The sequence below is a fragment of the Argopecten irradians genome, chromosome 1, assembly GCF_041381155.1.
Source record: "Argopecten irradians isolate NY chromosome 1, Ai_NY, whole genome shotgun sequence".
NCBI lineage: Eukaryota > Metazoa > Mollusca > Bivalvia > Pectinida > Pectinidae > Argopecten > Argopecten irradians.
The window spans coordinates 56,356,123-56,381,126 of NC_091134.1; the positions used below are offsets into that span (position 1 = coordinate 56,356,123).

Genomic DNA, 25,004 nt, shown 5'->3' on the forward strand with positions numbered 1-25,004 from the left:
CAAACAGATGACAACCACTGTGTCCTGGCACCACCTCACTAGTACCATTTGCAAGTAAAAAAGGAATAAATATCAATCCGACAATTTTCAAGTTTTATGCATCTTTTCTGTATCTTATAACATAAAACACCAATACCACATTGATGGAGCACTTGATGCCTTGACATTAGCCAAGATGTCTGCAGAATTTGTATGACGAGGTTTAAATATGCAAGACTCCAAATACAAATTTTAACAATAATTTTAACAATTTGGATATCTATGATCATCTTTAACAGACTATTAATAACAGCAGCTTACTTTTGAGAAACATTTCCCAAATACTGATTAAACTACAACCCATGATTTGATATATAGAAATGAATCACAATCCATGATTTTATATAATACACGCGCCAGAGAGGAAATACAAGGATATCTCAACAAGTAGCCAATATAAGATACACATCATGTGTAATAAACGGTTCAATAGTTTTCTCTCAGCACCAATGATCAATCTGTTTCATACAAATATTTCAAATAATAATGTTATCACATCTTTACAAATTTATTACATTCAAATAGATAAATCTAATACTGTGAATCTATAAACTTAACAACACAAGCCATCCTTGAGGGGTTACTAATACGGTCATTAAATCCACCCATGGAATATTTCATAGCAAAATTTAAAATGAAGGCAATTCAGAAGAAAAAAAATTACCAATCATAGGTCTACAGACATTTCCTTTGAAGATTACTGAGACAGTGATGCCTAACTTCAAAGCCACACAGTCAATCAGTGTATTTATTCAATTGTTTTGATGTACATCAAAGGACCAAAGAGCCTAATAGAGCTTTCAGTTTTGCTATGAAATATTCCAAAGGTGGATATGACCCTTAATGACTTGAACCTTGGTCCATATACTGCAATGGTTTTAAAGACTTCTTAGGCCTTATCACACATTATGATTAATATTCAGTATGTATATCTTTCAATGGTCGTAAAAACAAGTTTCCTATTAAGGAAACTTTCATTTGGTTTTGAAGTCAAATGTTTAATTAAGTGTACACTAAAGACTTTCTATAAGACAAACAGACCTCGGGGCTTGATTCTGCCTCTACACTTGAGCAGTTCCTAGCTACCAGTTATCCTTCAGATATCAAATTGTCACCACTGGGCTAATCCTGGCTTCCCACATGATGATGTTCATGGAGTGAAAATGTAACATCACAACATCACGTTTCCCCACATTTTTTTTAAGTTTGTCACCAGTCTCTAATCTGGAGACTTCTTCCCCTTTACTCATTCCACCATCAAGAAATGTAGCCTCAGTTGCATTCAGACTTCCACTTTTCCAGGTATGCTACTTCATGATCACTTGCCTCTGGAAATTACATCCTCAACATAAGGGTTATTTTTTTCCTTCACACAAGCTTTAAGTTTGCTGAGTTCAGTTATTGCTTCGTCAGGAGATAATGTTGACAATGGCAATTTTTTCACCTTTGATAAAAAGTCTTTGATAATATCCTCCCCTTCCTAAAAAAGATTACAAAATTATTTTTCAAAAGTCTTACACACGATTCTTCTCTTCTCCTGTATGTGTTAGCACATTACAAAATATAATATCTTACTGCATGAACATTTTAATGGTTAATCACTGGCTCAATGATTATACTCTCACCAACTAACAGATGCTATATATACATTATAATAGTAAAATGTGTAGACAATGGTGTTCAACTCGTATCTAGTAAATTGCTATTAGAAATTTTCTATTCCATGCAATTTTGTATCTTCCATAATTATCAAATGATGGTATACACATACCTCTTAAGCTTCTTCCACAATTATCAAATGATGGTATACACATACCTCTTTAGCGAGCTTCCGCTTCTTGACAGCTGGTTCTGAATCCCCTTCCAAGTCTGTACCAGACAGACTAACATTCTGGAAATCCTCCAGTTCACTGGCTTTGTTCTTGGCAAACTGTCAAACAAAAGAATACAAGTTTACAAGTATGTGTTACTTCTGAACCCAATACTTAACAAAGCATGATAAGTACAATAGATCTCTGAAAAATAGCATTTGACATTTTAATTACTGCATTTTTGTATAGCACACACTTTTTCAGATATTTACAAATAAACAAGAGATCCCAGAGGGATCTAGCTTGACGCCCACCAAAGATTGATCTATGTCTAACATTTAAAGAGGGATCTTTCCTCTGCTTTTCAAACTTCAACAATCAAAATTTAAGATGGCGGAAGGTCGGCCATCAGTACTTGGGAGAAATAGCGGTAACAAACTTCAACTATCAAAATCCAAGATAGCTGCCTGCCCATTTGATGTTATGGTGGGCTAAAACTTGGGGTGTGCATGCACTACAAGCAGGTACAGCCTTTTTGGGTCATTAACCAGGTCCTATAATAGTGCATGTAGCATTTAGTACATGTTGTTGTGACAGGATAGGGTTATGTTTAAACATTTGGATCTTGAAATCAATGCTCAATGCAATATTCAATCACTTGAAGTTTCTATTTTTTAAAATGTCTATAAGCTATGTCCAGTGTGGAATTCTGCTGCATGAGTAAAAATCACTCAAAGTACTGCAAATACAACGCAGCAGAAACAGAAAAATAGAATGAAATCAAATGAATTTCCAAAATCAAAATATATAAACCATATTATAAAGACTTTAATATCAATTATTTCAAGAACATTAAACTGATCACAGAAAATACATATGTTTTGTTTGACATTTTTCTTAATTAAAGATCCTACATAAAAAATTACAAAGAAAACAAAAGTCTTCTTTAAAATGAGTTTTTATCCTTGTACTCTTGTTTCTTATGTTGCACATACACTTATTTTGGTAAAACTATGCACACATGAGGGCAGCCCTATAATTATTTTGCCTTTATCTCAGATCTGTGTTTAACAATCATTTAAAAACATCATTTTAAAGTACACAGAAAGGGCATCTGATTGATTCACTTTAAAGCTCTTATGTCTACAAGCCTTAGATAGTAAGTCCAATTTGAATTATCTTTAACAGAGATTATGTAAGTTGGACAGAGGAGTCACCAGCAGGCAACATTTGACCTAGATGGGCTGTGTATTATATAACACTCTGTGTATTCTATACACACTCTGTGTATTCTACCAATCAGAAGGCAGTCTTCCCATGACTACCGATTGGTCCAAAGGAATATTATTCAATGAATAGGGAATTTATGAATGGAAGTTTATGAATGAAATGGTTCAAGAGGTCACCACTAGATGTCATTGTAGGGCAAGTCCTACAAATCATAGTAAACCGGATAGCAATAATACAAACGCTAGTCGCGTTGTATTCTGCTGCATGAGTAAAAATCATTGCAACAATTTGTTAATATAACTGTAATATCATGAAAATATATACATATTTCACAGTTAGAAGTCAAAAATCAAATAAGGCGTATACCTATATAGGTAATCTATTATAAGAAAGTCATTTAATTCTAAAAATGTTGCCTATTTCTTTTGTACTCAAAGCAAAAAAGTTACCTCTATAACATTTTTTGGAAAGTGAGCTAGCTCTGCCACATGGATTCCAAAGCTCTGATCACACACACCTTGAATCAAAATCAGAAATAGTATGATTATTTTCCACTTGTCGAAACATAATAATGACACCTCTTTATGAATTTTAATATTTCATTTCATCACCATGAATTGGTACAGTTTTGATCTTATAACATGCAAGTTTAAACCTATCAGCTACTACACATAGAAATATCGTGAAACGTCAGATTAATTTGACAAAACAATGATGACAAAATCCATAGAAATCAATTTTGAGAATGATGAACTTATAAGTTTTTTTTGTAACATATCAATATTTTTAAAGTTGACTTACACCTAGTACAGTGAATAATCATCTTCACAGTAACACAGCATTGTAATTGTATGAAGCAGTAGTCACTTGAGTGGCAAAACCAAATTCAGATTGGTTGAACAGGTTTAGAAAGCTACGAAATGATCCTCCTAGCCTGTGTTAAAAGCCTTTATACACCCAGAGCTCACCTGGTTTGACTCTATACAGCAATGTGAGAGTGTCATTGGTTGTTAGGGCAGTCACATGGAGGTTATTGACTGTGGGCACCACATCTGAAAGTGCTGTCAGCTCGTGGAAATGGGTAGCAAACAGACAAAAGGCCTTTATCTTTGTTGCAATGTATCTACAAAACAAAAACAGATGTATAAAGATTAGCCTTGTCCTGTTTTACACATTTCTAAATAATGTAGGAACCGGTCTAATATCTTGATATTTTCTAATATGCGTGTCATTGTATGAAAGTTTCTGCTATCTTTTGATCAAAAGCTTAAATTTATTATTTCTTCGTTTTAATTTAAAAAGATATTTTAAGGATGTACTCCTCTGAGAAGTCAAAATTTTCTTGTATTAAACTTTTTTTCTCATATAGATTATTGGAAAGAGGAGTTCATACCATGAAAGAAAATGAAAGAAAAAACATATGTCCGTGTGCTCGTTTTTGAGCTACTGTCGCTCAAAGATACCTAGTTGACAAAATATTGGATTTTATGGGAATTTTGCCGTTTTGACCATATGCACAAGATTTTAAAGCTATAATTTCCTAATGAGGTAATTGATATGTATTTATGTTTGTAGAATTTATTTTCTAGTAGTCTTCTATTAATATATACCGGTTTTAATCCAAATGACCAATATTTTTTTCTCATGATAACAACATATGCTACCCCTACCCCTTAATTTTGAGCTACAAAATGCACCATTTTCAGCCATTTTTGCCAAATCTAACCCTTTATAGAAAAAGTTCTGGTATTAAACTTTTGTTAATATTTTGCATATCAATAGGGAAAGGGTTGTTCTTTCAGAATCAGGCAGAAAAATGGGGGGTCCGTGTGCTTACTTTTTTGCCCCACTTGAATATTTGTTATTTTTCAGTATTTTAGAGTAAAAAATAAAAGTGCTCAAATTACCATTAAATGTAAAAATAAAGTGAAAAAAGTGAATCATTTCATACATTAATGCTCAATATTTTAATTATCACGAACCAAGTAAAGATTTACAGCAAAAATTAGCTCGATACAGCTAAAAATGCTGGTGCAGTGATGATTTAAGTAAAAACAATTTCAGTAAAAAATAGTAAAACTTTGGCTCTACTCAAAGCGAAAAAAGACACAATTTCAAAATGGCCGCCAAATTGGCCATTTCTTAAAATCCCCGTATAAAAAAATCTGCTGAAGTTAGAAATGTAATTTTTTGACAAAATTTGCAACTGGCAACTTGCTACAGGTGTTGATAAATTGTGTTTGAAAATCTAATAACTTCTTTGATCTTTGTCGAAACGAGACTTCAACGGGACTGAAACCTCAGAAGAATACAACCTTAAAGTATATTTTTGTCAGAATTTAAGCATACTTTTTTATGATCTTTATACTAATTTAACATTTGTATCACTGAGTAACATTTATGATTCTAAGAAATATATCCAGTTTTTATATTCCTAAAACAGACATTAAGTTTGACATTTTTTTTTTTTTTTTTTTGCAAAAAAGTTAGAATCAAATTAAACTGTTACGCGTAAGGTTGATATATTAGTTCGATTTTATCCTGAGGTAGAATCACTTACTCTGATATTGCCCAGGCCAAACCAAACCCATCATAGGTTGACGTTCCTCTTCCTAACTCATCTATGATAATCAGAGAGTCTTCTGTTGCTGACTATAATGTTGAAATTCAAAGTATTCATTGATTTTAATACAATTTGTTTTTAAATTCAACATTTTGTCTCCACTTAAAGCTTAAATGCTTCCTTAACCTGACAAAATAACACAAACTAATGTATAATATGGTTCAGTTTTAAACAATAAAGTAAACTCTTCATTGGTCTTCCATTTTACTTAAAAATGTTTTTTTGCTTGAATGAATTATAATAATGAATTGCTAATTTACACATAACAGCAGTAACACTATAAATTTACCCTAAGGATAGAAGCGGTCTCCAACATCTCGGCCATAAATGTAGATACGCCCTTCAGTTGACTGTCACCTGCTCCGACCCGTGCCAGTATGCTGTCTACAATGGTGATCTCCCCTTCAGCACAAGGAATGTAACACCCTATCTGTGCCATCAGAACTACTACTCCTACCTATATATAAACATCAAGATAATACAAAGTTTTAGAGACAGTACTCGGACAAAAGTCATATATAATTCTTTATCATCCACAACACACCTTCTTGCACAGGTAATGATCATAAAGGTACATACTACAGATGGTAATAATCATTTAAGCTTCACATGTACAGGTAATTTATATCAGAATGGTTTCTAGTATTACCTAACTTACCATCTTTCATGGATACAATAATTAAATTGTCCACACTTTGATATTTCTCAGTGTTAAGCTGCTATAAAAGAGCAACTCATACAAAGAGAAAGTATACGTCAGAATACTTACAGAACGAATGTATGTTGATTTTCCTCCCATATTTGGACCAGTTATTATATGGAACATTTGCTTGTCTGGAAACAAAATAATACATCACAGATAACATGGAACTAAGATTTCTCTACTGAACACCTAGATAGATAACACTATATGACCCATCCTGTTTCATGAATGAATTTTGAATTGATAGCCAAATTATATTCTAAAGCTTTTCAATCTCACAAAGAGGCTAGGTCACAAGTCTGAAGGTTGCAAGGTGCAGTAAATCTTAAGGCCAAAGTACAGTCAGTGGTGAGTAAATTACTAGCAATTGGTCAAGAGATTTTCCTTGAGAAATCATGTGTTTCATTTACTATCAAAATCTAACATACAAATCAAACTAACTCATCCTTCAATCCAATTCTACCTGGATCATTGACTGTTGTCTCAAAAAGGACATGTTTTTTTTCATTTTGCAGTTTATGTTCTCATGAGCAGCACTGGTTCTTCAGTAACATGCTAGGGTTTTAGGGAGGATTCTCATAAACACTTATTTTAAACTTGTCATTTATGAGATAAAAGGATGAGCAGAATATAATAACTTTTTAGACACAGAGGCCAAAAGTATAATGCACAAGTTATTTTTCTTGTTTGTGGGAGCTATACAGAAGAGGTTCTATATATTTAAAGCAAGATAACTATGCAATTTATAACTTTATATGTGATGTAAAAAATCAAAAATTTGTACAAATAAAATGAATCAGTTTGATCAAATACCTTTTTCAAACTTTGCATCATTGGGTATGAAGGCAACATCGTCCTGCATCTCCAGACAAGGGTGTCTGGCCTCTGTCAGCTGGATATTACCACTACCTGTTACATAACAAAGAATAAAAAGTTAGTCTTAGACTGGTAAAATCTACATCTCACAACAAGAGATCCCAGAGGGATCTTGGCGCCCACCAAAGAATTATCTTTGTCTGACAACAGAAAGAGGGATCTTTTCCCTGCTTTTCAAACTTTTACTACATACTATATATGAAACTTGAGAAAGATCCTTTCAGTACTTTCTGAGATATGTAGCAGTAACCAACTTCAATTATCAAAATCCAAGATGGCTACCTGTCGATCATCTTGCTGACCGATCAGTCCGAAAATGCACTAGACCCCTTCGGGAACCTGCACATGAAATTTGAGAAAGATCCCTTCAGTACTTTCTGAGAAATAGCGGTAACAAACTTTAACTATCAAAATCCAAGATGGCCACCGTTCGGCCATCGGTCCCAAAATGCAATATGCACAACTAGGGTCCTAGGGGAACTTACATATGAAATTTGAGAAAGATCCCTTCAGTGTCCCAAAATGCAATATGCACAACTAGGGCCCTAGGGGAACCTACATGTGAAATTTGAGAAAGATCCCTTCAGCACTTTCTGAGAAATAGCGGTAACAAGAATTGTTAACGGACGGACAGACCACGGACCACGGACGAAAGGCGATTTGAATAGCTCACCATCTGATGATGGTGGGCTAAAAAGACAGAAGATTCAAAGGAAACAAAATTGTCTGAATGACTCAGACAACATGTCTGGTGATATGATATTGTTTTGACATTATAAAATCCCATCTATCTGTGATGATAAATTTTGTTTGTAATTTCTACCATCCAATGTTGTAACTCAATAAAATCTTTCAGAGTCGGAGAAAAGTGATATTAAACAATTCTCACCCTTCCATCAGCTCTAATTTTTTAATCATAAAGTGCTTGGTCCAATTGAGAAGTCAAAAAATCTAGTTTTAGGCTTTTCCTTTTATACAGCTGACAATTGTTATTCCACCAAGATCATGTTTAACTCAAAATTATCATTATAATCGTATTCAATATTGCCAAATATATACTCAGATAATTTGAAATTTAATCATGGTCCCTTGGCTATGACGAATAACAAATTTTATAGCTACTGTAATTGAAATATATTAAACATTATTTCATCATTTTTCAATAAAATCATGGTATAAAATTAGCCTCACAACAGGTAATGTGATATGGGTTGGGATTATTATAAAATAGTTTATATCTGAGAATATAACAGCTACTGTACCTTTTTCTAGTAACTTTGGTCGTACATAAGCAACTGGTGCAGAGACAGCCACATGGGCGAAACTCACGAGAACATCCAACTGAGCAATTATATCATTCAGCATGAGCATAGGTTCCACATATCCCGCTGTAAACAAGAAAACAATATTTTGTGAATGAGAATCTTCAATGTTTTACAATCTATTAACTGCATTTTAAGACACAACAGGTAATGAAGAGGAAACAAGTCATAATTGGTCTCAAATTCATAAGCAGAAAATTATAGGCAAAAATATCAGCATGTTTAGTTGTATCACATTGTTCAAATTGAGTAACAAGACAATTTGACAAATTAAATTCCCCCACCAAATGTGCCATGAGATTGTGCTTCCCTCACCTAGATGGGCACATACAAAATATGATATTACGGTGTCTCATAATACAAGAAAGAGATCAAAGACAAGATTTTTTGTCAGATAAGTTCAACGGTAAAAGGTTGGTTAGAGTGACCTAATTATGATATTAATATGTTGTTTAAACTCTGTTTAATCTCATTGAAGGACACAAAGTGTTCTTTTTCTTTGTATTTTGGGAGGTTGCAATTTTGTTTCAAAATACCTAGAACGAAAATAGGTACCCGGCCTACTATACCTTTCGGCCTGGTACAAATCGGTCACTATGTGTCGTAGTGGAGCACTGCCTCAAAAAATCACTCAGGCAGTTTTCTATACTTTTTGCCATTATTTTATGCGTATACCTGTATTTACATATTATTTTTATCCAAAACAAACATAACTACCATTCTTGATATCTACCATACCGCTCACAAGACAAAAATTCAAAAATTTGTGAGCTTGTCATATAAATTCCCTTCAGTAAGACCTTTATATGTATTATGTAAAAAAATAATGCCTCAATGAGAATTTGAATTTTTGTGGTTCAGTTTTATTGCCTAGTAGGTAAGCGATATCAAACAAGTATGATGAAATCTAAACAAACGTTTTAGAATGGTTTGCATAATCATTACTTTACTTCAAAGTTTTTTGAGCTACAATATTGCAGCTACAAAATACCATGCTTCACTGGCTCTAGCATCAATTCACCTGCTATGGTAATGATCTCCATCACCACACTCTTCTGTTGTTCATTGTAGTCCTCTTTAGCCTTCAGGTACTCTTCATTCATACGGCGCAGGGCATTGTTGTGGAAGCGAACGCCGTCCTTCTTTGTATCAATTGTCATATAGTTTTTGTTGTTTCTTAGTGCCTTTTCTTCCTGTATAAAGATTACATTGAGTATTGATTTCAGTATTATTTTTCTATCTTACAGAAAATCTCTCTTTGATCATAATGATTGAACTACTCTCAATTTACGTTCATAACAATTTCAATTTAAAAACAAGAGATCCCAGAGGGATCTTGGCGCCCACCAAAGAATGATCTATGTCTGACAATGGAAAGAGGGATCTTTTCCCTGCTTTTCAAACTTTTTCAAACACACTATATATAAAATTTGAGACAGATCGCAATAGTACTTTCTAAGAAATAGCGATAACAAACTTTAACTATCAAAATCCAAGATGGCCGCCTGTCGGCCATCTTGTTGACCGATCGGTCCCAAAATGCAATATGCACAACTAGGGTCCTAGGGGAACCTGTATATGAAATTTGAGAAAGATCCCTTCTGCACTTTTTGAGAAATAGCGGTAACAAACTTCAACTATCGAAATCCAAGATGGCCGCCTGTCGGCCAGCTTGTTGACCGATCAGTCCCAAAATGCAATATCCACAACTAGGGTCCTAGGGGAACATGTATATGAAATTTGAGAAAGATCCCTTCTGCACTTTTTGAGAAATAGCGGTAACAAACTTCAACTATCGAAATCCAAGATGGCCGCCTGTCGGCCATCTTGTTGACCGATCGGTCCCAAAATGCAATATGCACAACAAGGGCCCTTCGGGAACCTTTATATGAAATTTGATAAAGATCCCTTCAGGACTTTCTGAGAAATAGCGGTAACAAGAATTGTTAACGGACGGACGGACGGAAGGATGGACGGACGGACGGACGGACCACGGACGAAAGGCGATTTGAATAGCCCACCATCTGATGATGGTGGGCTTAAAACAAGAGGCCCATGGGCCTTAACGGTCATCTGACTACATCTTTTGTATTAGCACAACACCATGTAGTCGTTTAAATTTTTTAGCATATTTGACCTCTGTGACCTTGAATGAAGATCAAGGTCATTCATTCATTTGAACAAACTTGGTAGCCCTTCATCCCAGCTTATCACAGGCCCAATATCAGGTCTCTAGGCCTCCTAGTTATTCTCAAGAAGTCGTTTAAAGAGTTTAACTTTTTTGACCCCTGTGACCTTGAATGAAGGTCAAGGTCATTCATTTGAACAAAATTAGTAGCCCTTCATCCCAGCATGTCAAAGGCCCAATATCAGGTCTCTAGACCTCCTACTTATTCTAAAGAAGTCATTTAAAATATTTTAGCCAATTTGACCCCTGTGACATTGAATGAAGGTGAAGGTCATTAATTTTTTCAAACTTGGTAGCCCTTCATCCAAACATGCTGCAAGCCCAATATGAGTGTCTTGGGCCTTTTGGTTCTTGAGAAGAAGTCGTTTAAAGATTTAAGCCTATTTGACCTCTGTGACCTCGAATGAAGGTAAAGGTCATTCATTTGAACGAACTTGGTAGCCCTTCATCCCAGCATGCTATATGCCCAATATGAGTATTCTTGGCCTTTTGCTTCTTGAGAAGAAGTCGTTTAAAGATTTCAGCCTTTTTGACCCCTGTGACCTTGAATGAAGATCAAGGCCATTCATTTGAACTAACTTGATAGCCCTTCATCCTAGCATGTCACAGGCCCAATATCAGGTCTCTAGGCCTCTTAGTTATTCACAAGAAGTTGTTTAAAGGATTTTTAGCCTATTTGACCCTGTGACCTTGAATGAAGGTCAAGGTCATTTCTTTTAACAAACTTTGTAGCACTTCATCCCAGCATGCTGCAGGCCCAATATGAATATCCTGGGCCTTCCTGTTCTTGAGAAGAAGTCGTTTAATGATTTTAGCCTATTTGACCCCTGTGACCTTGAATGAAGGTCAAGGTCATTTATTTGAACAAACTTGGTAGCCCTTCATACCAGCATACTACATGTCCAATACCAGTACCCTGGGCCTACTGGTTCTTGAGAAGAAGTTGTTTAAAGATTTTAGCTGTTTTGACCCCTGTGACCTTGAATGAAGATCAAGGTCATTCATTTGAACAAACTTGATAACCCTTCATCCAGGCATGTTACGGGCCCAATATCAGGTCTCTAGGCCTCTTAGTTATTCACAAGAAGTTGTTTAAAGGATTTTTAGCCTATTTGACCCCTGTGACCTTGAATGAGATCAAGGTCATTCATTTGAACAGACTTGGTATCCCTTCATCCCAGCATGCTTCAGGCCAAATATCAGTACCCTGGGCCTTCTGGGTCTTGAGAAGAATCCGTTTAAAGATTTTAGCCTTTTTGACCCCTGTGACCTTGAACAAGAGATCCCAGAGGGATCTTGGCGCCCACCAAAGAATGATCTATGTCTGACAATGGAAAGAGGGATCTTTTTCCCTGCTTTTCAAACTTTTTCAAACACACTACATATAAAAATTTGAGACAGATCGCTATAGTACTTTCTAAGAAAATAGTGGTAACAAACTTCAACAATGAAATCTAAGATGGCGGCCGGTTGGCCATCTTGTTTACCGATCAGTCCCGAAAGGCATTATGCATCAGTCCTAAAAGGTACTATGCACAACTAGGGTACAAGAGGAACCTAATCAATGGAATTTGGAAAGATCAATGGAATTTGAGAAAGATCCCTTCGTACTTTCTGAGAAATAGCTATAACAAACTTTAACTATCAAAATCCAAGATGGCCGTCGGTCGGCCATCTTGTTCACCGATCGATTCCAAAATGCAATATGCACAACTAGGGTCCTAGGGGAACCTATATATGAAATTTGAGAAAGATTCCTTCAGTACTTTTTGAGAAATAGCGGTAACAAACTTTAACTATCAAAATCCAAGATGGCCGCCTGTCGGCCATCTTGTTCACCGATCGGTCCCAAAATGCAATATGCACAACTAGGGTCCTAGGGGAACCTACATATGAAATTTGAAAAAGATCCCTTTAGCACTTTCTGAGACGGAGCGTTAACAAAATTGTTAACGGACGGACGGACGGACGGACGGACGGACGACGGACCACGGACGAAAGGCGATTTGAATAGCCCACCATCTGATGATGGTGGGCTAATAAAGTTGATAGCCCTTTTTCCCAGCATGCTACAGGCCAAATATCAGTACCCTGGGCCTTTCTGTTATTGAGAAGAAGTCGTTTGAATGAAAAGTTTACGTACGGCGCACGGTGGACGGCGACGGACGGTGCATGATGACAATAGGTCATCCTGACCCTTCGGGTCAGATGACCTAAAAATCATAATTTTGTCATTCTTTTTTCATGGCAGGAACTAGGGAAAGCATTTTAAAACCTCAAGGAATCTTTTTTTGGATGGTGATAGATTTGCTGGGGAATGGAGTGATAAAAAGTATCTGGATTTCTTCCAGATGTCAACTAATACTTTATAGCTTTAGATCTATGTACTTAATTAATCTGCAATCAAGTGTTTTTTTCCAACCTTAGTAACTTTGAAAAGTGACAATTCTTTTTTCAAAGAAAGAAACATTACAACTAGTAACTAGGTAGGTTTGCTTCCTTAACTATATTTTACCTTGCGTGTGACCCTGAAAAAGTATCCCAGTTGGCTGTTACTCTCAAGCTTGAGGACTTTGTTAGGTTCTATTCCTAAATCTCTTGCTACCTGTAACATCAAAGCAATATTAATGATCCTTGATAATGTATTGATACATGAAAGTTTTTCTTTTTTGAAGTAAAAAGTTTAAATAAGATCATCATTGTTCTATTGGAGCACCCCCGAAGTTAAGCGAATGTGTTTATTTTTCTTAAGAACTATAATTATGTACTTGTCTATTTTTTTATACGATGCTTCTATTTTCAAAATTTAGACTCAATTTAACACAATTTTCAGATTACTAACCTTATTCATCTGGCCTTTGATACCATCTTCAAGCTCATCAATCTTTTCTCTTAGAGCTGAAACCAAATACAGTCATTACAAGCTTTGTGCAAAGTCACATATTATATCATTTAAATTACGGAAACAACTTTATTTACGACGATATATGTTCTCTTTTTCAAGTTGAATAGTTGCCAGATAATCTTCATATTCTACAGTCAATTATTTCAGGTATATTATGTATTAAAGTTAAATTACCTGCAAGTCCTTCATCAAAATCAGCCTTAATTACAAAATCATGGTTTTCTATCTGAGCAAGGTCCATTGTTGTTTCAATCATCTCTTGAAACTTTGCAAAATCCATCAGTAATTCCTAGGATTAAGAAAATCAAAATAGAGTTCATAATTTACTAGTAGTGCTTGATACGGGAGGACAAGCACAACATACTTAGATAATCCTGCATTCATGGATGGTGTTGCTTTTATATGACATATAGCAGTAATATTTTTTTTATTAACATTAAATCAGAAAAGGGCACACTATTAATTTTATTTTCTTGTTTAACAGAAACCACATGAGAGTATCCAATCCCCATGAAGTAATTTTATCTTGTATCCCGACCTGTCACCGCATCTCATCAAATGTTAATTTGCATAAAGTAGATATAATTTAGTTTCCTTTATCTATTCCATACATCCTATATCTTACATTGGCTGGGTTAGTGAAAAGCTCCTAAATTAAATGTATCAGGTACACCAGTTTCTATCTATTCTATACATACTACATCTTACATTGGCTAGGTTAGTGAAAAGCTCCTAAATTAAATGTATCAGGTACACCAGTTATATCTATTCCATACATCCTATATCTTACATTGGCTGGGTTAGTGAAAAGCTCCTAAATTAAATGTATCAGGTACACCAGTTTCTATCTATTCCATACATCCTACATATTACATTTGCTGGGTTTAGTGAAAAGCTCCTAAATTAAATGTATCAGGTACACCAGTTTCTATCTATTCCATACATCCTATTTATCACATAATCCGCCTGATATCCAGTGATTTCGCCCGTGTAATATTTTTGCATATGTCTCTAGTGTAATATGACCTGGAGTGATTTTCATTGGCTGGAAATTCATTATGACCTCAGACAGAAACAATAAAATGACGTCAGGAAAAATGACGTGATGTCAGGATTATGAGGACGGCCAATGGCGGTCCCCGCTGGATTTTTTGGAATACATTTTGACGTGACATTCTTTGTTATGTAGGTATTTATAGATATATGATAAAAAGTAGCTTGAATTTGTGTTCATTTCATATGAGATTTTATGAAACTCGTCTCGAAGTTTTAATTATTGCTCGCCAAGGCTTGCAAAAAAAAACCCAACAACTTCTTAGACTCATTTCATAAAATCTCATATGAAATGTGTTCATTTCATATGAGATTTTATGAAACTCGTCTCGAAGTTTTAATTATTGCTCGCCAAGGCTTGCAAAAAAAAAACCCAACAACTTCTTAGACTCATTTCATAAAATCTCATATGAAATGAACACTCAAGTAAGATCCTATATATCTTACCTTGGCTGGGTTAGTGAACAGCTCCATAAGTAATGACTGATATTCCCCTTCATGTTTCTCCAATACCTCCAGCAGGTATGGCATCTTGTCTATGGCTTGGTACACTCTATAGCAATCCTGTAATACAAAACACACCTGCAGAGTTAAAACTTTTATATTTCCAATTCTAAATTTATAAATAGCCTTTTATTGCTGAGTGGGTGGGATTCCTGACCTCTAAATGTAGCGATTTCCTACATCAAATTATTAATTAGAAACTCAAATACTGGGTCCAAATTTCATGAAACAGTGTAAACCTTGAATTTGTTAACTTTAATTTTAACTCCGCCACTAACAGGTGATGTCATGAAGAATTTGCTTTTCATCATCTAAAACATTTGGAGTTGTCATTATTTCTTGTCCATCCAACTCGGTTTTCTTCCCAAGATACACTCTAAAATCAACTTACCTGCAATGTGGCTCTCTTTCTTTGAAATTTCTTGGCTAATCTCTGGAAATCTGGAATTTTTCTCAGCTGTTCATCCTGTAATGTCTGTCTTAATTCTGTATCCTCCACGAATACTTGCACAACATTCAATCGCTCCTCTGAAACAAGGACCCCTAGTTTGTCATTTTATATTACCCGTGTATTTAGTCAAACCTGTCTATAAAGACCATTAAAAGGACCATACAGAATCTGGTCTTCAAAGCCATGTGGTGTTAAATACAGCTCAAAATGTTTTAAAATTGGCCATTTATTATCGTTAATTATCAATAGGGGTTGGTGTTATACAGGCAGATGTAGTTGTAAATGCAGGTCTTATATAGTAATTTCTTTGGCAAGGTCTTCATATTATACTTGGTCCACATATCTAACTTCAGATGTGTATATTTCAAGAACTTTTCATTTCACAATGTTCAATCGTGTTTAAACACAACTTTTTTTTCTCTGTTTACCATTCATCAAATCTTAAATATCTTACCAATTTTATTCAGGTCCACCAGGGGTTGTTTCACCCACTGTGACAGAAGCCTCTGACCTTGGGCTGTTTTACACTTGTTCAGTAATCCAAGAATACTCTGGTTCTTATTTCCACCTTTTAAAAGCGAAACAGAAAAAAACACCAATAAAATTAATTTACTTTATGGTTTATTAGTATTACAAACAAACGGTTTACTATTCAGGAACAAGAGATCCCAGAGGGATCTTGGCGCCCACCAAAGAATGATCTATATCTGACAAAGGAAAGATGGATCTTTTCTCTACTTTTTAAACTTTTTCAAACATACCACATATAAAATTTGAGACAGATCGCTTCAGTACCTTTTGAAAAATAGCGGTAACAAACTTCAACTATCAAAATCCAAGATGACTCCTTGGCGGCCATCTTGTTGATCAATCGGTCCCAAATCACAATATGCACAACTAGGGCCCTAGGGGAACCTACATGTGAAATTTGAGAAAGATCCATTCAATACTTTCTGAGAAATAGCGATAACAAACTTTGAATAACAAAATCCAAGATGGCTGCCTGGCAGCCATCTTGTTGACCGATCGGTCCCAAAATGCAATATGCACAACTAGGGCCCTAGGGGAACCTACATATGAAATTTGAGACAGATCCCTTCAGTACTTTCTGAGAAATAGCGATAACAAACTTTGAATAACAAAATCCAAGATGGCGGCCTGGTGGCCATCTTGTTCACCGATTGGTCCAAAAATGCAATATGCACAACTAGGGCCCTAGGGGAACCTACATATTAAATTTGAGAAAGATCCCTTCAGCACTTTTTGAGAAATAGGGATATCAAACCTTAACTATCAAAATCCAAGATGGCCGCCTGGCCATCTTGTTTTTTCCGATCAGCCTCAAAATCTGTATGGCACAACTAGGGACCAAGGGTAACCTCCATGTGAAGTTTGAACAAAATTCCTTCAGTAGTTCTCAAGAAATATCGATAACAAACTTCAACTGCCAAAATCCAAGATGGCTGTCTGGCGGCCATCTTGTTTTTCCGATCAGCCTCAAAATCTGTATGGCACAACTAGCACTACTGTACGTCAATACCATGAAAAAGCTATGAAATACACATGAAAATGCCATGAAATTTCATAAATACCATGAATCTGGCCATGAAATTTTGTTGGTTTTTTTTCATGTGTACTCCTGAATTGTTTTAAATGCCATGAAAAATCAATATCATGGCCATGAATTAATTGAATATCCCATGACTATTGACAGTGGTTCTATTAATAATCAATGAAATTATCATTGAAAGAAATCAGTCTAAGTTAATGGCCATGAATTTCTGTAATGATCACTTTTTCATGTGAGATTCATGGCCATTGATTTGTCAGTGATGACAATGAATTTTAGATTTGATGAAAGGTAGTATTTCATGGCCATTGATTTAATAATGATGACCATGAATTAATAGAAGAGCTAAAGTGGAAAGTATTCCATGGCCATGTTTTTTTTAGGTTGATAATGAAAATAAAATAACTGATGATTCATGGCCATGAAAATTTACAATTATGAAAATTGATCTTAATTAGAAATTAGCTAATTAAGATACTCACTAGTAATTTCATATTCTTGCCTTAATTAAGATGGGTTTTGTTTGTCAAAAGTCAATAATTAAAGTCAAATGACTCCCTTTTTTCTAAAACTTGAGGCACACGACTTCTGTTTTCTATTATTAGAGTCATGTGACTTCTATATTTTAATACTTGAGTCACATGACTTGAATATTCCCACCTAAACAGAGGAAATCCAAAATGGCTGCTGTGTGTGTTGATGTATGACCAGGAACAGAATTTCCATGCTCACTAATCTGTTATACACTCTGTAGACTAGTGCTGAATTTAATCCTGAGTTCCGAAAGGTACAGTAAACAATTTTAGATAAGATGTGATTCCTTACAATTAATGAAATTGCATACACTGGGCGGCATTGCCAAATTCTCACAATCAACTACATGACAGTGTACAAATTTATTTGCCATGTGCCTGCATGTTGAATGCTTTATATGTTTTGTTAATGCTAATTTAACTTTCAAACTGAAGATTGTTTTTTTCGTTGTATTTCTTTATTTTAAAATACATTAAAGCAGAGAGTTTTTGATAACAGATTTAGGAAAACTGATCATATCATGCCGAATGTAATATTTGTACTTTAATTCCTTTATCATAAAATTCATGGCCATGAATGATAAGTATGCATTCTAATGTCAATTTCATGAAAATCAAAACTATGTGATTGTATTGGTTCCATGGCCATGAAAATGGTTAAATCACATCAGACCAGCAATTCTCATGGGTTGAAAATTCATGGCCATGGATTATGATCCTTTTAAGGGGAATTTCATGGCCATGATGTAAGGATAGTTCTGATTCATTGGATAATCATGGGTATGAAAATCCCCATGAAATTATTCCTAGGTTTCATGGCCATGAAATTGAATGATGACATAATTCAATTTCATGGTCAAAATTTAACATGCATTCATGGCATTTTCATGTTTCTTTATTCAAATTCATGGCCATGAATATTATGATCCTTTTAAGGGTTTTTTCATGACAAAGTTTCATGGAATTTTCATGCATTATTTTCATGGGTAACTGTTCATAGCAAATTCATGTGCTGGCATGCAGTAGTGTAGGGACCAAGGGTAACCTCCATGTGAAGTTTGAACAAAATCCCTTCAGTAGTTCTCAAGAAATATCGATAACAAACTCAAAATCCAAGATCAAAGATGGCTGCCTGGCGGCCATCTTGTTTTTCCGATCAGCCACAAATTCTGTATGGCACAAATATGGACCAAGGGGACCCTCCATGTGAAGTTTGAACAAAATCCCTGCAGCAGTTTTTAAGAAATAGTGATAACAAGCCTTGTTTGATAACAAGCATTGTTTACAGACGGTTGACGGACCACGGACCACGGACGCAGGGCGATTTGAATAGCCCACCATCTGATGATGGTGGGCTAAAAATGCAAACCAACCTTCTGCTGCGCTGGGAAGCAAGTTTAGGGCCCTCACAGCAGCGGCATCCAGCTTCATGTACTGACTTAAATCAAACAAAGACATACTAAACTGACCAAAGTTTTCTTCATCTGACAGCAACTGAAATGGAGATAAAGGAAATAATAGAAAATATGCAATATAAAAATATTTGATGAAACATCTGTTATCATTCAGCCTTTTCACTACACACTATACTGTGAACATCTGTTGATAAATAATATAAGTATTTTCTACACAAGAACATTTACGACTTGCTCATACTTAATTGCATTGGGTGGGGACATTTTAACTTAAGTTTGCGAAAAATATTGGTAAACAAGGAAGAGACTATCCAGGAGCATAATGTATTTTTCAGAAATAGGCCCAATATTGATTTCCCCAAGTTAATTTTCACTATGAAAACAAATGACTTCACAAATTATACTTGCTTGCAAGAGAAGATATTAACTTCAAAACTGACAGGCTTGTCATATGCCTCTGATGCTAAGTTTTACTGAAGGGAAAGACAGCAGATTACAGATATTAAAATAAGGTGATTTCCATTTGCTTTAAATTTTAAGCTAAAAGGGAACGTTATAATTACTTGGATCAAATTTCATGAACATTCCTTAATTAACTTAAAATTCTCAGTAGGAGAGTATTATAGATTTTAAGGAAGGCTCTTTTAACATCTGTAATGCTTTCCTATGGGGAATTTTAAGTAAGGAATTCTTGGAATTCAAGGAATGCATGTTTGTGAAACTGAAACCTGTGCAGTGAAGATTCAGTCTAAATACTTTTTTTATGAAACACATCAGTACCATTTATGTTTTATCATTAATAGTAAATTACCTCCAAATACTTTATCAAAGCAGACAGGGATGTCATCGCCTGTGTCTTTTCTGTCTCAGCTGCAGTATAACAGAAATAGTTATTACCATAGGCATTTCATCCTTCTTCTCTATCAATAAATTAGAATTTGGCAATATTCTTATTGGTGAAAATATAGTTGCTCAAAGACGAAATTAAAGGGACATGAACCTTAAATAAGTTGTTCTGTATGCTTAGATATGGTTTTCAGATGTTTATTGAATATTTTATTACAATGATAAAAATAGACCGTCATATTCTATTTTTGGAACACAAAACGAAAGCTGTCCGAAAGCGAGGTTATAATGAACAACAAACTTGCTGACATGACGAGGAATATTTGTTTTCCACATTTTAAGATTATTTTCTCATTTACGATGGTTGACAAATGAAGTTTAAGCCATATTTGTTATAAATCAATTTGTATATAGCGTAAGAATGATAAGTCAAAAGTCAAACGAGACTTCATTCGACAGGGCACCGCGAAGTGAGGTTCCTGACTTATTGCACATATGTACATCATGCAAGTATAAAGTGGGGAGTTGGTCCTGTCTCTTGCATTTCAGCGATCCATTGATATTTACCTACTTTCCAAATCGTGCACGTAACTGACTCTTGACGTACACTGTTTTCTATCAGAATTCGTTTGTGTTCGCTTCACCCACGTTTTTAACCCACCATTTTGTTTACATGTGCAGTGCATTGTGGGAGGTCACTAAAGTTCAACACTACTATACTATGATTACAAAATTCGACCGGGCCGGTTCAAAATACAGAAAGATGGAATTTCCATTATAATTATTTTATTTGACACATTTGTACAATAACTCATATATTTTACTTAGTAAGGTTTCTGACACATCTTAAATATGTATTTTACTCAAATTTACATGGTTTATTTAGGTTCATGTCCCTTTAATTAAGAATTTTGTGGTCACATGAATCAAGTTACAAAAGTTAAACAAGATTTTCAAGATTGTAAATTAATGTTGAATATTGTCATGAAATTATTGTCAGTGTATCATACTTGATATCAATAAATGTTGAAATGCCTTTAAATCAAAAGACAATCTGAAAATTTACAAATTTAATTTAGGGCTGGGGAAATGTACTTGTCCCCTCGTCCAGACAAGTGGATTTGGCCATCGGACGAGTGAATGTTGACATAACGCTTGTCCGTCGCACGAGTAAAAAATTCTGACACCCACTATGACCTAGACCTTAGTTATAATATTATTTCTTGCTAAATTTATATAGGGCCTGCCTTTCGTTACTGTTTGTTGAAAATATGATGAAGTAATTATCAGCTTTTTTCGCTTTCTGCATCATTCTTGGAAATCCCGGACTTTCGTTTTCAATCCGCATGTGCGTGTACAGCATTGTAACATGAATAAATTTGAGGTCTCTTGATATCATAATTTTTTTCGATGTTCGCCTCAAAAAAAGCTTACAAGAAGAAAATGGAGTACTAGTTAAAAATAAAATATATACTACATCAGTATTCTTTTTTTTTTTTTTTTTTTTTTTTTTAGCACTCAGGACTATAAGGTCATTCTCTATGCATATATGGTCCCAATGCGACAATGGTATATAGCATATGTATATATATATATATATATTTTTTCTTATCTTTCACAATAACAAGTCTCATTGTTTCTAACAGTAATTGTTTCTGACGGAGATAGAGAGAAAGAGAGGAGAATCGAGATAGAGAGGAGGGTAGTGAGAGTAAGGAGCAACGTGGAGAGAAAATACAGAAAGATAGAGAGAAATACAGAGAGAAGGTGAGAGAGAGAAAATACATAAAGCGATAGGGGGAAAGGGAGGAAAAAAAACAGAACGAGAGAGGGTAAGAGAAAAAAGACAGCGAGAGTGAGCAGAAAAAAAAGCAGGGGGAAAAGACAGGAAGGGGGAGTTTGAGAATAGAGAGGATGTGGAGGCAGGCGAGACAGTTGTGGGCGCGAGGCAACTACATCAGTATTCTAGTAAAACCGTCTGTTAGTCATGTTATCCCGAATTGGCATACATCTAGCTGTATGCTAATATATATAGTCACATATACTTATTTATCTGACAAATAATGTGGGCAAGTGAAAATGTCATTCGGACATTAAAAAAGATTTTGATGAAGCACTTTTCTGACGGACAAGTACATTTCAAAGTTTTTCCGCGGCCCAGCCAATCACATTTTGATTTTACTTACGTAAAGTAGCACTATTTCCTTGCTCTCCTTTCTTGAATTTCAATAGCCTGTTCAAATCTTGTATGACATCTTTTGAAGAAAAGTCAGCTGAAAAATGAACAAAAGAAAATCTTTTATTTTTAAAACAATTTTAGATTCTTGCAACTATAAATCATAGAAAATATCACCTTACAATCCCTTGTGAGAGAAAACTAAATCAAGCACCCGTATAGAATATTCACAATGTCCGCATCATCGTAAATCAACCGGTTTTCCATCTGGTTTGCCTTAATACTGATCCTATATTTTGTTTAAACTTATATATGATGCTTCTTGCTTTTTTTATGTCCTATTTGGGGCTATATGCTTAAAGAATGTACCAGTGTTTGGTTGAGGAAGAAAGCAAGAGTTGAGCCTGGCTTCAATATACTGTGATATGGGCATTTACAAGCCTTTTCCAGATTATCTTTTTGGAAGAAATAAAGAATTAACTACATCTCACTAGGGCTGGATCAATATATCGATATACCGATACGTATCGGTTTTCAGAAGTGTATCGAATATTGATACGCAAACATGCTGTATATCGCTGTATCGTTTTAACAACTCAACCTACTGTTTTTATAATAGAAAGAGGAAATTCCAAACAAAAGTTATTCTTAAACATCATTCAAGTCAGAGCATTTCAATCAAAAGGAAGTGTTTAAAGCATCTGTGTCCCCTAGATGGATTAGAAATGTCTTTTCATAGCTAAGAATACGAATTGACAGAAATAAATCAGCACAGATGGTGAACCAAATCAGATGTTTGGTAGGTTTTTGCCAGGTTTATAGAATGTTTTATCAAAATTGTCTTTTATCGCCACAATATTCAAAACACAATGGTGAACTGAATTTGAAAAAAGAGGTCCAGTATATCGTCAATACGTATCGTGTATTGTTTCAGTGTATTGTCAATACGTATTGTATCGTTTTAGACCTTCCAATACCCAGCCCTACCTCTCATATATTAAAACATTTCTGCATTGAAAGTATTACCTGAATGGGGATATACCCAAACAACACAATAAATTTCTATACAGATAATTCTAGTACAATTCTAAGAAGAATTTGCTCAGTAATATTTTCAAAATTATTTGTACATTTTTTACGCTCTGTTACCAGCAGGCCACTTCGATCTAGTACTTGTTTCAGTTTTCCAGCATCAGCACCGATCTCCCCTGACATGATTAGACATTCCTTTGGACCTAGCTGGACTATTAAAGCCTGTAGAGTAGAAATTATCATTGTATTCTATAAATTAAAAGTAAAATATGAACGCATATGATACGATACCAAATCGAAAATTCAACCATTTGAAAGCCTATTATGCTAAAAGAAAACAGGTCCAATCCATATGTAGTTAAGTTGCTATGATTAGTTTTGCTATTTTTTGAAAGTAGAGAAATTTCATTGTATTTTCCCAATTTCAAGTGAATATTTTCCAAATAATTTTCCAAATAAAAATATATCATTTTACATTTTCAAGCAGAATTTTCACTAATCAAAAGGCAGATTAGATGTCATCAATAATATCAAGCATGAAACATCATCATAGATCATGATCAGTAAGTCTGAACAAGAAACTGGTTTACAATCTAGGCATAAAGAGTACAATTAATTATTTACTGGTAACTGAAAATGTTTGCCTTGCCTTTAATTAAGTACAGGTAATTCTGATAACACAAGCACCATGAAATAAAACATGTTTTATGCAGCAGATTCAAAACTTAACTTTGCAAAGGACATAATGAAAATCATATCATAATAAAGTATTACCTCAAGGTTAGAAAATTGATCATTATCCATGAACTCGCTGACCATGAACTTCCGGAGAGTAGCATCAGCATACCCTACTCCAACAAGCTTTAAACATATTAAATAAACAAAATCATTTAAAATAGAATTTATAAGCCGACATCTTTAAAACATCAGGTTTTTTTCTCCCATTAAATACAATTTAATATGTTGTTAAAGCAAATATATTTTTGGACCAATACTAAATTTGCTGGCTGTTCTGTTGTAAATTAAATGTCTACTTTTATTGTAACAGCTTAATTCAACATCCAAAAAGAAATAGTTATACCCGTTGGCCTGTATCGCTGCCAATTTTCACAGCTATAACACCTGCAGATGTCGACATATCTGTACTTCCAAACAGGATCTCTTCAAACTGGGTCAGATTTCCAGGGGAGGCCTGAGGACAATTCAAGGTATATTTGTTCATCATTGTACTTTCACATCTTTGTCAGATTTCTTCAACCTCATAAGATAATATTTTACGTCCTAGTAAAAATTGAAAGTAATGCTTTTCACATTTAGTTCATATCATAGTACATGTACAATCAAATTTTGACATACCCTTATTCAAAAACATTACAAAATTTCAAGAATGGCTGTTTAAATTAGAGTGAAATACATGATGAAAATGTAATTCTTTTTTTTTTTAATTTTCTGTGGAAAAAGTAAAATAGACAAGAGGCCCACGGGCCTTAACGGTCACCTGATATTTGATACAAATTAGTGATGTCATTTACTAGCCAACAGATGTCTTTTGTTCACGAATCAGGAACATAGACCTAATAGGTCTACATACAAAAGTTTCTTTAAGCTTGGTTCATTTTTACTCAAGTTATCGGATTCACAAAGTCCAATAATATTTATTAGTGCAAAGGGCAATAACTCAATAAATTAATGTCAAATCACACTGATTTTCAAACTCTTTTGAGATC

General features: G+C 34.7%; 1 protein-coding gene across 1 annotated transcript in view; it reads right to left on the minus strand.

Annotated features, from left to right (window-relative positions):
• Window positions 1-79: 79 nt before the first annotated feature.
• Window positions 80-25,004, minus strand: part of LOC138334577 (DNA mismatch repair protein Msh2-like) — a 29,845-nt gene continuing 4,920 nt past the window's right edge. The window contains exons 6-27 of the mRNA XM_069283231.1: window positions 24,359-24,469; window positions 24,052-24,138; window positions 23,376-23,499; window positions 22,256-22,342; window positions 20,035-20,093; window positions 19,182-19,302; window positions 16,160-16,273; window positions 15,646-15,782; window positions 15,198-15,314; window positions 13,872-13,986; window positions 13,635-13,690; window positions 13,308-13,397; window positions 9,626-9,797; window positions 8,545-8,670; window positions 7,220-7,315; window positions 6,473-6,537; window positions 5,993-6,160; window positions 5,641-5,732; window positions 4,049-4,203; window positions 3,530-3,597; window positions 1,856-1,969; window positions 80-1,519 (exon numbers count right to left, since the gene is read on the minus strand). Of these exons, the coding sequence (XP_069139332.1) occupies window positions 1,358-1,519; window positions 1,856-1,969; window positions 3,530-3,597; window positions 4,049-4,203; window positions 5,641-5,732; window positions 5,993-6,160; window positions 6,473-6,537; window positions 7,220-7,315; window positions 8,545-8,670; window positions 9,626-9,797; window positions 13,308-13,397; window positions 13,635-13,690; window positions 13,872-13,986; window positions 15,198-15,314; window positions 15,646-15,782; window positions 16,160-16,273; window positions 19,182-19,302; window positions 20,035-20,093; window positions 22,256-22,342; window positions 23,376-23,499; window positions 24,052-24,138; window positions 24,359-24,469 (2,436 nt within the window). The 3' untranslated portion in view covers window positions 80-1,357. The remainder of the gene's footprint in view (window positions 1,520-1,855; window positions 1,970-3,529; window positions 3,598-4,048; window positions 4,204-5,640; window positions 5,733-5,992; window positions 6,161-6,472; window positions 6,538-7,219; window positions 7,316-8,544; window positions 8,671-9,625; window positions 9,798-13,307; window positions 13,398-13,634; window positions 13,691-13,871; window positions 13,987-15,197; window positions 15,315-15,645; window positions 15,783-16,159; window positions 16,274-19,181; window positions 19,303-20,034; window positions 20,094-22,255; window positions 22,343-23,375; window positions 23,500-24,051; window positions 24,139-24,358; window positions 24,470-25,004) is intronic.